The sequence below is a fragment of the Empidonax traillii genome, unplaced genomic scaffold (genome assembly GCF_003031625.1).
Source record: "Empidonax traillii isolate 1590-97213 ecotype Southwest subspecies unplaced genomic scaffold, ASM303162v1 scaffold52:size1600334, whole genome shotgun sequence".
Classification (NCBI taxonomy): Eukaryota; Metazoa; Chordata; class Aves; order Passeriformes; family Tyrannidae; genus Empidonax; species Empidonax traillii.
This window is the reverse complement of record NW_020955245.1, coordinates 1,125,883-1,142,360: the sequence shown is the minus strand read 5'-3', so window position 1 is coordinate 1,142,360 and position 16,478 is coordinate 1,125,883. Positions and strand designations below refer to the sequence as shown.

The 16,478-nt window shown below is 44.3% G+C and overlaps 1 protein-coding gene across 11 annotated transcripts in view; it reads left to right on the top strand.

Annotated features, from left to right (window-relative positions):
- The window catches only part of MEGF11 (multiple EGF like domains 11), a 247,115-nt gene that overhangs the window by 49,144 nt on the left and 181,493 nt on the right, over nt 1–16,478 (top strand). For all 11 annotated transcript variants that reach the window (XR_003570692.1, XR_003570693.1, XM_027879247.1 and 8 more), the window contains 4 exons: nt 10,041–10,153; nt 12,204–12,323; nt 14,186–14,311; nt 16,102–16,203. Coding sequence is in view for 9 of the 11 variants with exons in the window: in XM_027879247.1 (XP_027735048.1) it covers nt 14,196–14,311; nt 16,102–16,203 (218 nt within the window). In the remaining 2 variants the exon portion in view is untranslated. The remainder of the gene's footprint in view (nt 1–10,040; nt 10,154–12,203; nt 12,324–14,185; nt 14,312–16,101; nt 16,204–16,478) is intronic.

Genomic DNA, 16,478 nt, shown 5'->3' with positions numbered 1-16,478 from the left:
TGTTCAATTAGGAGCATCCAGCTGTTTATTCACAAGGAAATCAATCCTCCTTAGCCTCTAATTAATATGAACCCAGAAATTGTATTCGTTTTCTGGGGGTCAGCTTTTGATGATTAAAGACAACTTGATGTGATTGAGGAGAATTTGTAAAATTGAATGTTTGGATCTACAATCCCCTTTTTTTTTTTTTTTTCCCCCTTTTCTCCTCATTTTATTGTGTTGTGGGATTTTCATCTGGGAAAACTAAGGGGTGTCAGAGCCCTTGCCTGTCCCTTGCTTGCTAGATTGGCATTCCATGTTTAATTTAGGAGCTTCTCAGGACCAGGATGGACTGGGTTTTAACAGACCTGGTGGACTGTAATAACAGCAAGAAACTTAATAAAACAGGTGCACAGGCAGGGACTAACAGTGGGAATCTTTGCTGGGAGGTGGAGGCTCATATGGATGTGATGGAGAAGGGAGGTCTGGGTCTGGTCAGGGCTTCCAGCGCTGATTCAATGAGGTGTTTTTGTGCAGAGATGGGAAAATTCAGACCATTTGCACAAGGCAGTGTTTCTACAAGGTGGAATGGGAAAACAAATTTGGCAGAAGGAAACAGAAACCTCTCTCATGTGAGAACTTGTTTATTCATGAACATCATAAAGCCCATTTTTTTTATTGTATTTTTTTTTTTTGGAGGCCACTCAGGGCTCCAGAAATGGCAGCAGGAGGAGCAGTGTGTCCCAGAACAAGCCTCAGATGTGGGGCTGTGTGATGTCACGGGATCATTGTGTCACTCAAAGCCAGTGATTTCCAGGGCTGATTGCAGGCAATCGTTAATCACTCGGCATTGAGCACAACCAGCTCCTTCACATCTGGGGCAGGAACAAGTGGCACCTCTTTAGCCAACGTTCTGCTCTCAGCAGTTTCAAAATAAACCAAACTCGGAGACATGAAGCAGGATTATTATTATTATTATTATTATTCCCCTCTGTGTGTCTCCTGTTTTTCCCAGGAATTTAGGTCATTGAAAACCTCAGTTTACCTCTCAGTTCAGTGTTCCCCACTCGCAGTGACAGGAGCCACTGAACAGGGAATGTCCTGTGTGGCATTAACGGAGCTGCTCTAAGAATGTTGACAATTTCTGAATATTCCAAACCTGCTCTGTGTGGTGGTTGGAGAGAAAATATGACAGGTGTTCCTTTTTCACTCACCTGTATTGGAAGAGGCTGTTGCAAGTCAGATTCTGGGATTAGAGAACTCTCACCAGACCCAGGGGCTCAGTTCCTGTGTGTAGCTGATATTAAGCAGGAGCATTAGGATATGTGTTTCCCAATTTTTTATCTGTATATATTTCCCAAAGCCGTAATGTCTTGGGAAATGGGAGCTAATTGACATGACTGTTCACTGTAGAAGCTGCCATGTGGGTGTTGATACAACACATTTATCCAACCCTTCTTTTCTAGTTTAGGCCCAGCCATATTAAACTAGACCTGATGTTTCTGGTGAATCCCACGGCGTTTTATAATAATGAAAATGTTCCCTTCACCTCCTGACAATCAGGAGAAGTTTCTCAGACACCTTCCATCAAATGGGAATATTTTTAGATGCAGATGTTTCTCGGTGTCTGGGGTCTCAGGCAGGCAGAGTGAGTGGTGGCACAAAGTGTTGCATTGAGGAGCTGATGAAATCCTTTGCCTCCTGTAATAGCTGTTCCCTGAGGATTGCAGTCATTCCTTTGAAATCTCTGCTTAATCCCCCCACTTATTTATTTTGTCAGGAACTTCAGCCGTGCTGGTTTGCTGTCAGTCACCCATTGTCAAAAGAGAAGTGAATTTCATCAGATATTCTGTTGGTGCTGTCCCAGAGCTGGGGGAGGATTTACCTGCAGCCTTTGGAATCTGGAATCATTTATGACGTGGCTCATCTGCTCCAAGTGGTCCTGCAAGGCAGGAGAAACTGGAGCTAAAGGTGATTCACTATCCCAGTGTCTTCCCAGAGTGTCCCAAACAATAGCCATTGATCTAAACATAGGCTACACTGATTACAGACTTCATTTTTTAAGTCCATAATTAGATAATTCTCTGCAGCACTTTCTATCGCTTGTATTTTCATTAATTAACATTAAATGTCATCAACAGTCAGCTCGGCTTGATCAAAGGCAGGGAAGTTGCAGCAGGATTTCTGAGCAATAGCACAGCATCTGTTAATTATCTGATTGATTTGCTGGTCTGGGGGGGAGTGTCCTGGTGGGGAGGGATCCAAAGTGGCCGAGCTGGGGGTGCTTCGAACACGAGGAGTTTGTGGCACTTCGGAGCCTCCTCCCCGGTCACTGCCGGGCCTGGCTGAGCATCTGCTCCCAAAGGTGATGCTTTAATGGACTCGGGGAGCTGGGAAAGTGTGTTCCATGTGGCTCCACATAAAAGAGGGAAGAGATTTGGGATTTTCCCCCCCTCCCGATTTTAATCACCGGGAAAAGGTTTCAGATCTGGAGGCGGATACATCTGAAATAATGGGGCAGAGTTGATTTTAATTAGTAGGCCAGCCTAAGACACAATTTTCCAGAGCTCCCTAGGACTTTTTATTTCTTTATTTTTTTATTTTTTTAAATGAGTTTTCAGTGCTTTTTTCGAAGTTAAGGATACATTCCCACTTCCCAAATTTAAATTTCATGGGAAGGCAAAAACTAAAAAAAAAGCAAACAAGTCATGAGGTGAATATTTGATTGGAACAAATGTGGATCTGAGCAGCAGGAACAACCTCAGACGTGTCTTATGTAAGTGCAGTGCTTTCATAGGAAAATGAAAAGGGATTGAGATCAATGACATAATTAGGAAACGTTACTCTTACCCTTAATTGCTTATACTTAAGAACATGAAAAGCCTGGTTTTTAAAGTCTGTGTATGTGATTATTCTGTTCAGTTGCCTGAAATTTCAATTCCTGGTAATTAGGTGAGATATTCCCAGTAAATATGTTATTTAAATTGGGAAGTGTGAACATCTTGTAGAGCTAAACCCCTCTCCAGATTTCCAGCTTTGGCCTTTTTGGGCCTGTTTTCATTGAGATGTTGAAGGTCTGAAGGGGTTATTTTGACCATACCCTTCTGAGAAGGAACTTGAAGACCGAGAAAATATAAACATCTCATCAGTCAGTATTTAAAAAAAAAAAAAAAAGTCTGAAAAAATGATTAGTTTACTATAATTTTTAAAAATCAATTTGCAATTTTCCGATTTTCAAGCTCTTAGAGTAACGTTCTAAGAACTTCTGCCTGCTCTGGTTCCCACCTACTCATTGCTGCTCCCACCTTCTGTTTGAGAGTGCCTGGGTAGCAAATCAGAGAATGGAAACGGGCTGAGAAGGGAATGTCTGGGCTGGTGGGTGGCTCCCAACTCAAACAAACAAACAAACAAACAACAAACCACAACATCTGCCCCTCTCCCTTTGTGGCTGTGTCTGCTTTGGCTCGGGGTGAGGGGGATTAACTCCTCAGCCCTGGGTTCTTTTCCACTTGCTGGAAAATCCAAAGGGTATTTCAAGGTGTGTTAACAACACATTCCTCAAAAATCAGTGTGAGGAGCCCTTTGAAGGGTCCAGGGTGCGAATTTTATTTATTATTGATTTATTGAGGATTTATTCAAATACTGCGGGGCTGTGTTTTGAAATCGTGTCAAGTGTTGCTTTGGGAAGAGATGAGCTATGGTTTGGCTTCTCCCTGTCTGAAGAAGGGAAATCCATGGAAAGAAGCAATGTCATGTACCTGAGGGTACCTGGAGGTACCTGAAGAAGAGGCAGATGGACAGAGGGGACCTTGGAAAACCTTCATTACCAGGAAACCTTCACTGCTGTGCTCTGGAGACAGACCAAGGTTATTAGATCAGGCTCAAAAATACAAGTTTTCCACAACTTTGGTGCTAACCAAACCAAAAGCCACAAGGCTTATGCCTTTTTTATTAACTGTCCTGAAGTTGCATCTGATGGAGGAGGAGAGGAAATTGGGGCATTCCCTTGTTTCCTGCCAGCCTTGTGTGCCCACTGAGGAGAGGAGGACTCGGGATTTGGCTTTGTTTAGCAGGATATTTGTAAGGGGTGTTTGCTCAGAGTCTCAGCTCACAGTATGCTGGTGTTGAGCTTGTGATACACTAAGTTAAAAAATGGTTAGGCTCCAGTTTTTTGGCCTCTGCAGAGAGGTTAATAAAGGTTAATAAAAGGGGAGTGCTGTCCTCCATCATGGGAGTGCTGTGGAGCTGAGAGCGACCTGGAGAGGGCTCAGAGCACTCAGCTGATGGGACATGCATGATGTTGGTGAGGGAAGAACACAGAAAACTGTGCTTGTCTTACCTTGTGAAAAAAACTTTAATTAGTACATCTGTAAAATGATGGAAATTAAGCTCTAAAATTGCCCCGTAAAGTCTGTTACAATTTTTTGTTAACCTTCTTTTCTCAGAGTACTTAAATAAGCTCTCAGTGTCAAATTTAGGAAGAGGGGGAAGAGGAAGCCAAGGTAGTTGCAGGCACCAGTTGTTCAGGTCTGGTTTTGTCCGTCGGGATTTTTCCAGCTCCTCTTTTCCTGCCAGGAAGCAAACACTCGCTCTAACCCGAGTAGCTCCAGCTCCATCTGCACCACACACTGAGCTGGCACATCCAAATCCTCTCCAGATTCCCTTTGGCACAGTGAACTCAGTGGGCTTCAGCCATTTACACCAGTAGATCCTTTGGCCCTTGCATCTCCTTTCCTCTCTTCTGTGGGATTTATTGGTGACAGTTCCTCCCCTCAGCTCCCTGACAGACATTTTGCACAGCGCCCTGTTACTGTAAGCCAGGTGCTCTTACCCTTAATGAACAATTTCCTGGAAAAGAAAAAAAATAAAAAAAAGAAATAAACAATAGATGAAGCAGGTCATGGAGACAGTGGAGTCAAGAGCTTTGCATAGTGATGGCAAATTAAATAAGGCTGGGGTCATGTTCTCATTTATCTCTGCAGTTACTGCTCCAGCAGGGGCTGTGATGGTTCCTGGAAAGGTGAGGGTATTTTGGAGCACTGTTTGGATCTGCTGGGTGTTTTTGGCCGCAGTCTCCTCCTTTCTCTGCTCCTGAGGGAGCAGCAAACAGGGCCAGCACTGTAAGACCTGGAAGTTTTGCCCCTCTCAGCCCCAGCTCAGGGAGGTGCAGTGGGTGCTGCAGGGGAGGCTGTTCCTGGGCTGTCTCTGTGCTGAGGGTCCCCACTCAGTGGTGGCTGCTTGACAGGTGCAGCTTTAAATCTGGATGAAGACATTTTGCTCCTCAGAGAGCTCTCCCTGAGCCCCAGGGAGCACTCTCTGTCCTGGTTTGCAGGGGAGTCAAGGCATGGAGAGGGATTTGGTGTCTGAGCCTTGCCTTGCTGGGACAGAAATGACCTCACATTTCCCGTGGAGCTTGAGCCTCCCTCAGAGGTGTTTTGGGAGATGAGCTGTAGGCACTGTGAGCCCGGCAAGCAGCTGGTGGATACTTAAGCAGCAATATTCTGCAGCTTTTTTCCTCCCTCACAGCAATGACCAGCAGGGATTGCAAAGACCTTCCCACTCCGTGACCTCCATCCGTGGCACAGCTCTGTGTCCTCCAGAAGGGCTCATCTGCTCAGCCCGTTTTCCATGGGGGATGCCCAAATCCAGGAGTTTCTAGCCAGGCAGCTGAGTGACCACCCTGATTCTCAGACAGAGATTGGGGCTCTGAAAATCGGGAACGTTTTGTTGGCCCCAAAGTTGAGGCTTTTAGCTTCGAGATGATTGAAGCAGATACCAGCCCTCTGGTGTCGATGCCACTCCACAAATGGCCTGTAAGAAACACAGGAAAACACAAAGGACTGTTGCAGCTTCTGGGGAAATCTCTTTTATTTCCAGTAAAATTGGCAGTTTTCACGTGGCCACTCTAATTCTTTAGCCATTAGAAATGTAAACATTGATTTAACATTTATATTTAACAGACATCTGTAGAAAAAATTTATATTCTGTATGGGCTATCAATGTCTTCAATATCTATAGAGTTAAAAACTCTTAGATGAAGACTGCAAGAGGCTGAGAGGAAGATGGAATGTGGGAAGAGGGACATCCATGTGCTGCTGTAACAGGGAATGCCAGGGAGGATAAAGCTCTGGGAAAACCCCCAGGAGAGCAGCTGGACATATTGGACCTTTGGGGTCAGCAAAGGTAGAGATGCAGAGATAGCAAACATTGGTTCCTTAGTGTTTTATAAAGGTACTGAAGATAAAAAGCAGCATTTTAAAAAAATACATCTTCAGTTTCAGTGTTCGATTTATCCCAGTGCTTGGTTTTGCTTTATTTCACTTGGTACCTCAGAAGTTCAAGGAATCCACCACCTTTAAAGCCAAAGTGGGAAAACTGAGTCTGGATTCTCAGTGCAGCTCCCAGGCTTGCAGATCAGCCCTTTCCCAGAAATACTGCACTGTTTGGAAAAGGAGAGAAGGGCCTTTAAATGAAATCTGGGCTGTAGCACTGGGATGTGATGGTGCTGTTAGAGATCAACAGCCATCAATCTGTGTTACTTAATTTGTCCCTGGCTCAGCTGTTCGCTGTACTTGGGACTCTTTTGCTGTTTGCTCCGTTTTATTTTCCACCGAGATAAATGAAGACAAAAAGAAGGGGCCAATTGTTCTTGACAAATAGAAGTAATTTTAAAAAATATATAACCATAAAAGATATTCTACATTTTCAAACCACTTTTTTTTTTTTTTTTTCTTCCCCTGACTTTCAGAGAATCGCAGTTCATTTATTTCCCTCTGTGTGTGTGTATTGAACACCCCCTGATTTCATTGCTGGTTTCAGGTCGACTTCATGAGCACTCTTTAAACTCTGTGAAAAATTCACTTGGAATAAATGTTTTGTTTTGGTTTTTTTAACTAAATATTTAGAAACACGTTGTTGCCCACCTGGGCGCGGCTGTGACGCTCGGGTTGGTTTATTTATCCTGGGTGTTCTGGGGACAGGAGGCCGTTGAGGGAGCTCATTTCAAGCTCACTTGGCTTCTCAGGAGTTGAGTTTTTTTTCACGTGTGTCAGCTCCTTTCTCTTCTGGAGGAACATCTGTGGAGGCATCTCAGGAATATTCACAGGGTCGGGAATATAAATATATATAAAAATAAATACACTGTTCAGTCGGGAGCAAATGGCTCCCCACCCAACTTCAGCAGCTTTAACGTTTCACTGAGGACTGGGATCAGCAGAGGGGATGTCAGAGCCTGCCTGCCTTCCCTGGCCATCCCTCCTGGAGCACTGGGATGGTGGGATCAGGGCAGAGGGTTGAGCAGCCAAATGCACGGAGTGGCTCTTCCTGACTTCCCTTGTTTACCGTGTTTTAATGGAGAGGGTTCAGAGGAAGGAGCCCCAGGAGGATCTCTCAGCTTTGCAGGACGTTGTTTGCTGTTGAAATACTTCAGTGGCCCAGGATTTTGCTCTCAAATCCTGCCAACAGCAAGTTGCTTTTGGCAGGAAGTGCCGTTGGAACATCAGCCATCCCCTGTCCGGGCTGGCAGGGCTTGGAAGAGCAGCCCAGGGCTTGGGCACTGGGAGGAACACGAGGCTTTCAGGGGGCTTGAGTTTGGATTAATAACTTCAAGGGCCAACTGTTCAAAGGGCTGCCTTCCAAATTTACACTGGTAGTTGAGCACAACTACGAAATTATGGGCAGAAAATCACAGATAATCTTTTTCCAAGCTGACCTTCCTGAAATGGAGCCAGCAATTATCTGGGTTTGGGCACCGGTTCAGCAATGTTTTTAGGTGTTGTTAATGTCATATTTTCGTTATATTTCTTCTGGACTATTGATTAACTCTTCAATTATTTAAGAAAAGGCAATTCAGTGTGGTAGTGAATAACAGCTCTTTGAGTTGGTAGGTGTGCTTTGCACAGGGGCTCCTGGAGCTTGTGTAACAACTGACAGAATCCTGTGTCTGCTTCTCCTTGTGTGTGTTGGTGTTGATCTCACAGAGTGGATGGGAAATGCCAGACATGTTTGCACGTTGTTGCTTTGGTATCTCATCACCTCTCAGTCTGTGCTGAGCTGATTTTCAAAGCACCTGGCAGGGTGACCTGTGCTCTTCCCCTGTGGAAGATACTGAGAATTGGGAATGTGTGTGTCCCAAATTCCACCTGAGATTCCAAAGCCTGCTGCTGTTGGTGGCTGTGGCTGAGCTGACCTACAGAAAACACAGGATGCAGAATTCTGGTGGAATTTAAACCACCTCAGCCCAGCCCACTCTGCTAAACCAGCACCAGGGCTTAAATCTTTACCAGTGTGATTAAACAGTCCCAGACACACACACTCTTGTCTTGATAAACGTATTTCATTAGCCACAACTAAAGGAATTGCCCAGATTCCCTGCCTAGTGACACGTCCCTGTGGTATTTTGACCCATTTTTCCTCTGAGGTCACTGAAGGAACAATCCTGAGCTTCCAGAAACAACGTTTGATAGACTGAGGAGCTCTGATTTCATTATTTATTCCTGCTTTGCCCTAGCCCAGCTCCCAGTGACTCCAGAAGTTCTCCATGGAACTGGAACAGTGTTCACTGCAGCAATTGCAGCTCACACTGATGTATTTTAGAGCTTAGAAACTTAAAGCAGCTGAAGAGACTTGGATGTTCAGATCCCACTGGAATCAGCCCCCCACCCAGTTATGGAAAAATGAGCAGTCATGGGTGAAAGAATGGGAGGGAGGGTCGTGAGGGCACTGCAGCACTTGGGACCCTGGTGTGCTCTTTGTACCTGGTGTCTTCCCCCTGAACTGTGCAGCTCTCTGAGTTTTGCTCTTGTTCTTTCCTCTCCCAAGCCATGTTAATGACATGTTAATTCTTGTCTCCTGCCTCCCTCACTAATTGTGGGAGATGCCAGTGGAGGGAACCCAGAGCCACAGTCTGGTGTTCCTGCTCCTTCTTCCAGCACTTGGATTTCTCTGTGCTCAGATGATAAGAATCACACTGTCAGCCCTTTTGTATTCTGTACCTGAGCCTTCCTGGAAGTGTTTATCTGTTTAAAACAGCTTTAAATTTTCATTAAAAAACAAACAAAACCCCAGCCTGTCATTGGCAATATTTCTGTTGGTCATGACAACAACTTTTAGAGGTGACTGGTGAGGTTGAATGGATCTGTTCTTGACTGCCCAGATTAAAACAAGCTGTCCTTAGCAGGTATCCCGAGCTCTGCTTTTTATGCAGCCCTTTCGTGGTATCTCAAGTTATTAATCATAAATGGAGGCATCCAAAAAAAAAACCCCGCTCAGTTTTGAAACTCGTGGCCTCATTTAGCTTTCCTAACAGCTTGTTTCGAGCAAAACCTGATGTGGAGCCAAATGAAGTGTGTGTTTAAATGATCCCTTGCCTAAACTATCATGAAAATTTCAGATGGGATGAGAAGGAGGAATGGCACCGAGGGCAGCTTGTTGGAAGCTCGCTGCTACTTAGAGATTCAAATCCTGGAATCAGCAAACCCTCCGTCACTTCAATGCTTCTCCAGTGAAATCCAACTTTTTGTTTCCTGGTGTAACTATTCTCATGTATTTTCCTCTGTTGATCACCCCCAAATACTAGCACCCTTTCTAATTTTGGTGCACATTTGGTAGAAACTATAATTAAGAACAGAAAATTACTTATCTCAATAAATATAACACGTTTATGAAGAATCAGCGTGGCTTTCTAAAGGCTTCATAAGTTGTTAAAGCCCTTTGAAGTAACTGTGTGGATCAAGAAGATGCTGTTACATTTCCAGAAGGCTTTTGCAAGGTCTTCCATCAAACTTCCTGAAAGAAATGGAACTTTTTTGTTGGGATGTTACACAGGGAGAAGTCCTTACATAAACATATTGTTGTGGGAAATGACAGGGAACAAATTTCTGGAGGTGGAAAAAGGATGTGTTTCTATCCCTGGTCACTGCCTGGAAGCAGGACAGTGCTGTTGGGTGTGATTTGGCACAGTGACATTGGGATATCTGATTATTTGCAATGATTTATCTCCTTTCTGCCTCCATTTGTTCCCGCTCCCTCTGACCGGTGTGCTCTGTTTTCCTGATTCCCAGGGCCCAGCAGCATCCAGAGAGCTTTCCCCTGCCATCCTGGGCACGTGCTGGCTGTCTCCATGTGCTGGGAGGCTGTAAAAACAGGATCCACTGGCAATTCCTAGCACTTGGAGGTAAGACTTTTCCCATGACTCCTTGCTGAATGCCCTTGGATATTGGTGGGGAGAACTCAGGCAGGGTTAACTGACTGCCCAGACATTTGGACATCATCAGAAGCACCCAGGAGTTTAAGGATATGGCCTGCTGGTGAAAGCCACTGCTGGGAATGTTGTTCCTGTTTGCAGCTGGACACCAAGTGAGGGTTTTCTGCCTGGCTTAGAGCTCACTTCACCCCAAATTGAGAGGAAAGCTTTCAACTGGGAACTCTGTCGTGGGCTGGAAACTCCGCTTGAGTTTCATGTCAAAGTCACCTTCTGAAATATTTTATGACAGAGATGTCAAAATGAAATGTTTCACCATTTCTGGCCCTGAACAGGAAAGTCTCTAATGGTCATTTTTAGTTAGATTTTCCAGCCTGTCAGCCAGGGAAGCAGAGGAGAAATTCAACCTGTGGTTTTGGTTTGCCTTTTTTTTTTTTTTTTTTTTTTTCCCCTCAGCCACATAAAATACATAAAAATGTGACCAAAACCAGGTCCTCAACACCCAGAAAAAGCTTTATAGGTTATTTATTTCACCCAGCAAGGATTCTTTGGGGTCTTATTTTCTTTGCACATGGGGCCACATGGTTGTCTGATTTAAAGGATCATCTGCATCTCCTGGTCTCTTGGCAAACCCCAGCACAGTTTCCTCAGCAAAAGTGTTTGTAAAAGTGACTCCACGGACAAATAAATTAATGATTTGCCACCTACTACATTTCCTATAGTTAAGATTTGAGGCTTTTTTTTTTGGTGATGGAAGCAGTGACCTGTGGCAGTATTGTAAGTGAAATTAAGTGACATTTATTCAGAAAGGAGCCAGGTATGAGGAAATGGCTTTAATGAGCAGCAGATACCTGATGAGTGCTGATTAACAGAGAGTGAGACACTTGTGAAAGAACACCAGGTTGTATTTTGGATTGAAGGACTCCCTTTCTTGCTAAACTGCACCTAAATTGACTCCCTTCACTCCTGAAAAGGAAAATCAACCCTGGAGAGACACAAAGTCAGAGTCCCCGTGGGGATTGCCCAGAGGACCTTCGTGTCACTTATTTTGGTTGCCTGTGCTGGGAGAGGGGCAGGCACTGGAAAAGTTGATACAATTTGGCTGTATCTTGATGGAACTCCAGGCATTGTCCCCCTGGAAGGCTGGTTGGTGCTGCTGCTTGGAGAATATGACCCAGAGCAGGAATTCAGCGTGTGCTGCAAACCCTGGTTTAGGTGTCATTAATGGGCTCTTTTTTTGATGTTGGTTTTTAATAAATGTGCTCCTATTTTTAGAGTTTTATTCTGACTCTTGTAATAGCAACCATTCCATTTTGGTGAGAGGGCTTTTCTATTAACAGTGATCAAAGTGAAATATTTCACTGCAGGTACAAAAAGAGACACTTGAGATGAATGAGGTCCTGCTGGATTTGGGGAGTTGGATGGTTCTGATCTGTGATCTGACTCACAAATTTGGGAAATTATTGGCACAAAGCATCTCCCTTAGAAACAGATAACAAAATGGCATTAGCATTAAAAGGTTAGAAAACAATTTGGAACCTCTTTCAGATACATTGCAAAAAAAAATGTGCCAGGTGCTATTAAGGCATATAAATAATTCTGTGGTGTTTGTTTGATTTAAAAACTAAACTGACACATCATTTTCTTAAGAACAAATTGAGGTCTCTGAGAAGTACAGAATTCAAATATGTGGCTGCTTTAGTGAAATGTGAGAGCTCTCATTCTCTTCAGAGTGAGTGAGGCAGCAGGACTCTATTCTCATTTATTTTTATTTTTTTTTAGGGAGTACTTTAATATAAAGGTTATATAAAATTGAATATAAAACCCCAGTAATTTTCAGCAGGAATGGATGGTCTTAAGAGCATCTTTCTTAGCATTCAGTGGATTATAAGCAAATCCTTCTGGAAAGTTTGCTTTCTCCTGGACTCAAGGGCACTACCTTCAATTGCTACTGAAGGAGAAGAAATTAGAGTGGGGGAGAAGTTTGATTTCTACTTGGAATTAATTCTTATTTACCTTCCAGTTGCTGATAGCTGATGGAAGGCGAAGAGCGGGCGATAAATTACCTGTTTCAAGTCAGGTTGTCTCTCCTCCTGTAATTAATTCAGCACCACCCCAGCCTGCTGAGGCTCTCAGGAAGTTAAGCTGAGCCCAGAACTGAGCTCTGATTTAACCCCCCTCTCTGAAGATTTGCTTTTGCTTGAGCAGGGTTGCCTTGAAGTGAACTTTCCTGGCCCCATTTGCTCAGTCCTGGCTGTACCAAAGGTGTGGAGAAGGAGGAAATGGGGGTAAATTAAAACCTGTAAATCCAATGCTCAGTTAAACCTGTCCCCTGGACTTTGGCATGACTCAGATGGTGGCAGTGGAATAGTTGAAGGCGTCTCTGGAAGGTATTTGTGTTCTAGGGTTGTCTCTCACCCTCAGAGTGGTTCATGTCCATTGATCCCTGTTTTGCTCAAAGTCCAACTCTGCTCTCCAACAAGCTCTGGGTGTTGGAACACTGCCTTTGGTGGACTCGTGTCCCGTGGGATCAGCCCTTCAGGGCGCTTTTTCTCCACGGAGAAGCAGTTCCCAGGACAAAGGGAGGGAATGGCTTTTCCATAAACACCCCCTCGCCTGGTCAGCCCTCTGGATTTCCAGAGGGAGCTTCTGCGTTGTTCCAGGAGGGCTTGGGAACAGCCCTCAGGCAGAGAATGGTCACTGCTGGGCTTAAATCCACTTCAGGAGGAGCATTAACATTAAATCATGTTAATTAACATTAATATGACTTACATGGCTTAAGACCCATCTCTGGGTTTAGCAGAGCTCGAGGAATAATTTGAAGGATGAACTGTTTGCTCCCCCTGGGATTCTGACTCCAAATTCACCACGGGTGTCCTTGAAGTGGCTCAGAAGGCTTTGAGTCAGGAGGGGATTTCAGAGCAGCTTTCCTGGCTCTTCATTCTGCTTTGTGATGGCCTCTTTATGCTGGGCTGGATATCAGTGCCCTGCAGAGCAAACCTCTTAACATCCCTGTGCTGCTCTGGACCACGAGGCAATGAGCCATGTGGGTTTTTTTTTTTATTTTGATGATCATGGGAACATTCAGACTATTTTTAGGGCCATCTCCTTGCCAGGAATAATTTCTAGGACTTCAGATTTGAATGGTGAATGATGTGTCCACGTTAAATGCCTGAAGTGGATATTTAAAAATACTTTTTCCTGACTGAATGTTTTACAGATTAACACCTCTGATGCTGTTACATATAAAAGCAGCTCTGTATTTCCCATGGATTTTGTATTTTTGACTGATGTCACTGGGGGCTTCTGGGAAAACACCACAACTTTGGTTTCAAAGCCCCAAGCAGGTGTAAGCCAGTGCATTTAACAGATGAACAGTGAGATGAGGAAGAGACCACCCCTGATGAGTTTGATACAATGACTCCTCAGCTTCGATGCAGATATTTTTATGTCATGTTCAGTGCTCTGCATAATGGGCCCCAAATGCACTGACCTCTGTAGTTGTAAGTGATTCCCCATCTAAGACCTGAAAAGGGCATTGATTTCCCTTCCATCCTGCAACAAGCCTGTTCTATTGACACCTGTAAACCCCATTTAAATAAATCAAAGGGGACTCTTGGGTGTTCTTCCCCTTGCCCACAGCTCGATGGGAGAATGGATTGTTTTAACACCCCAGTGATTTATTTGTCAGCACAGACAGCCACTCATAAAAACAATCAGGATCAGGAATGTTCTTTGGAGGAATCACTGGGGCTGTCAATATCTTGGGCAGCTTAATCATCAAATTCATTGGGTTTATGAGGTTGAAATGTATAAATTCCTTTCGGAATGGATTTTAACTTTTTTTTTAAAATACGTATTTTTTTAGTTGGTTGCTCTTCCAAGTGTTTCAGTTTGTGAATAACTCCCCAGGATTTGGATTGGCACAAAAGGAAGGAGGGAAAGGCTGAGAAGGATGTTTTCTTCAAAATTGGCTTTAATGGCTGTGCTTTTTTTTTCCTATCTAGATACAACAATGGTGGCACATACCCTGTTCCAGTGGATTCTAAAAGGGCTTATCCTGACTTTCCTGCTCAAAACTACTCTGTCCCTAAATCCAGATGATCCAAACGTTTGCAGTCATTGGGAAAGGTAAGATGTAACCTGCCAATTTTTTAATTTTTTAATTTTTTTTTTGCTGACCATTTCAGATTTTGACATTTCAGAGGCAACCTGAGAGCCACCCTTTGCTAAATACCCCCTTGTCTCGGGAAAGAACATGGATTTGCCTTACAGGAATTGCACTTTGGAGTGCCTTGGAGGTTTTGGAGCATCCCAAAGGCTGCAGCTGTAGAAGATGTGTCCCTGAGTTGTGTCCTTTGGGAAGCTCCTCCGTGGTTCGAGCTGGAGGAGTCGCAGAATTGTTTGCATTTACCATGGAGAGACCCACAGGAATGCTGGCCTTGTTCTGCCTTGCTTCTAGCTGGTTGTTGTTGAGCCAGACTTAGAGATCTGGGCTGGGTTTGAAGCTTTTCCTGCTGCAAAATTCTGGGTGACCTGAACTTGGTGGCCCTGCCTTCCAAACTCGTGTCAGCATCAAAAAGCTCGTGAAAGGCCTGAGCATTAAAGGCCCTTCCAGGCAATTCTTGTTCTCTCCATTGTTCCAGTGTCCTGAAAGTGGCTCAGAGCAGGCACAGACAGAGCCCTGAGCTGGGAGGGGGTTCAGGTTCCTGCAGAGCTCCCAGGTCCTGCCCTGCTCACTTTCACTTGCTCAGTTCCACTCCTGTTAATTCTGCTCAAATCTGAACTGCTCGACACTTCAGCCAAACAAAGCCCTTAACAAGAGCAAAAATAGAATCATATTGTAATGACACCAGGGTTTGGGGCCTTAATTAGAGAATTAACTGTTTGTAGGTAATGCAGGTGCAAAGCAGAGGCTGGGCAGGATTTGTTGCTTTGCAGCCTGTGTGGGGAGGTGAAGTGCATTCAGAGCACAGGGACAAAATATTGATTTTGTCTGAAGAAAGTCAGCAACCTCGGGACCCAATCAAGGAGAAACAAAAATTAAATACCAAAATTGATTGGCTGCACTGACCAAGATGACTTTGTTAGTTAGGTGTTAATAAATCAAAGGGGAAAAGATTGTTAGGGCTGTTGCTGGATAATAAAGGGGATTGTGAAATAATAATCAAGATTTGGGAGTGGTTTACATTAATAAGGGGCAATGTAAATATTTTACTTTTTGGTATTAAAGAAGTAAAAACATTGTTGTGAAAACTGTGATAGAGGGCAAAGGAACCTCTGGGGTTGGCTTGTCTAGAAGGGACACGACAGGCAGGGCAGGAACAGCCCAATCTTCCATTCCAAGCCAATCAGACCCTCCAAGCAAATATTTTGGGTGCAGCCTCACAGGGTTTAACCTCATCAGCAGAAAAGGAAACCACCTGGAGGATTAAGACAATCAACATAATGAGTGACCCAGAGGATCTAATTCCAATATTTGAAGTAATGGTGCTGCTTCATCACAGAATGAAGTGGGAGCATCCCATCCTGCTGGCAGAGCGCTGAGGGAATGTGAGCCCTTCTTGCTGTGGGGAACACGAGGAAAAAATGAAGTTCCAGGCAGGAAGGCAACTGAGACATTGTGAAAACACAGTGCTTTTCTCTCTCCTTCAAAATTTGCACTAATAAATTAACCAAATGCACTTTCACCTTCCAAACTTCCATGAATTTTCCAAAAGGGGCAAGAGACTTGTGTCAGTGCTCATATTGATACCAGTTCCCACTTCCAGACTTTTCAGGAAGAGCTGTATTTGAAGGGAAAGCCCTTTCCTGCTCTTTGATAGTGACCAAAGTTTCTAAGATATCTGCTGTAATTATTTTTCCTGCTGGTGAGCAGCAAGTGCAGGGAACTGAACCTTTCTCTCTGTGTCCTTTGCCAGCTATGCTGTGACAGTGCAGGAATCTTACGCTCACCCCTTTGATCAGATCTACTACACACGATGCACAGACATCCTCAACTGGTTCAAGTGCACCAGGCACAGGTAAGAGCTCATCTGCAGAAATCCAGACACTGGAGTGTCGCTTTGCCCCTTTTTGTCTCCTCACATCCCTCTTATTTATCCAAATGTTTGTGCTACTCTAATACATAGATGGTTTTAGTGCAGGGTGTTTGGAATTCCAGGGCACTGATGAAGCACAGAGATTACTGCATGAAATTTGGATGAGATCAGTGGTAGTTGGTCCCTCCTGGGGCCACCCAGGAGTATTTCTCCTTGCCACTGCCCCTGCCATGGGGTTGGAAGGGTTTATGAGCAAC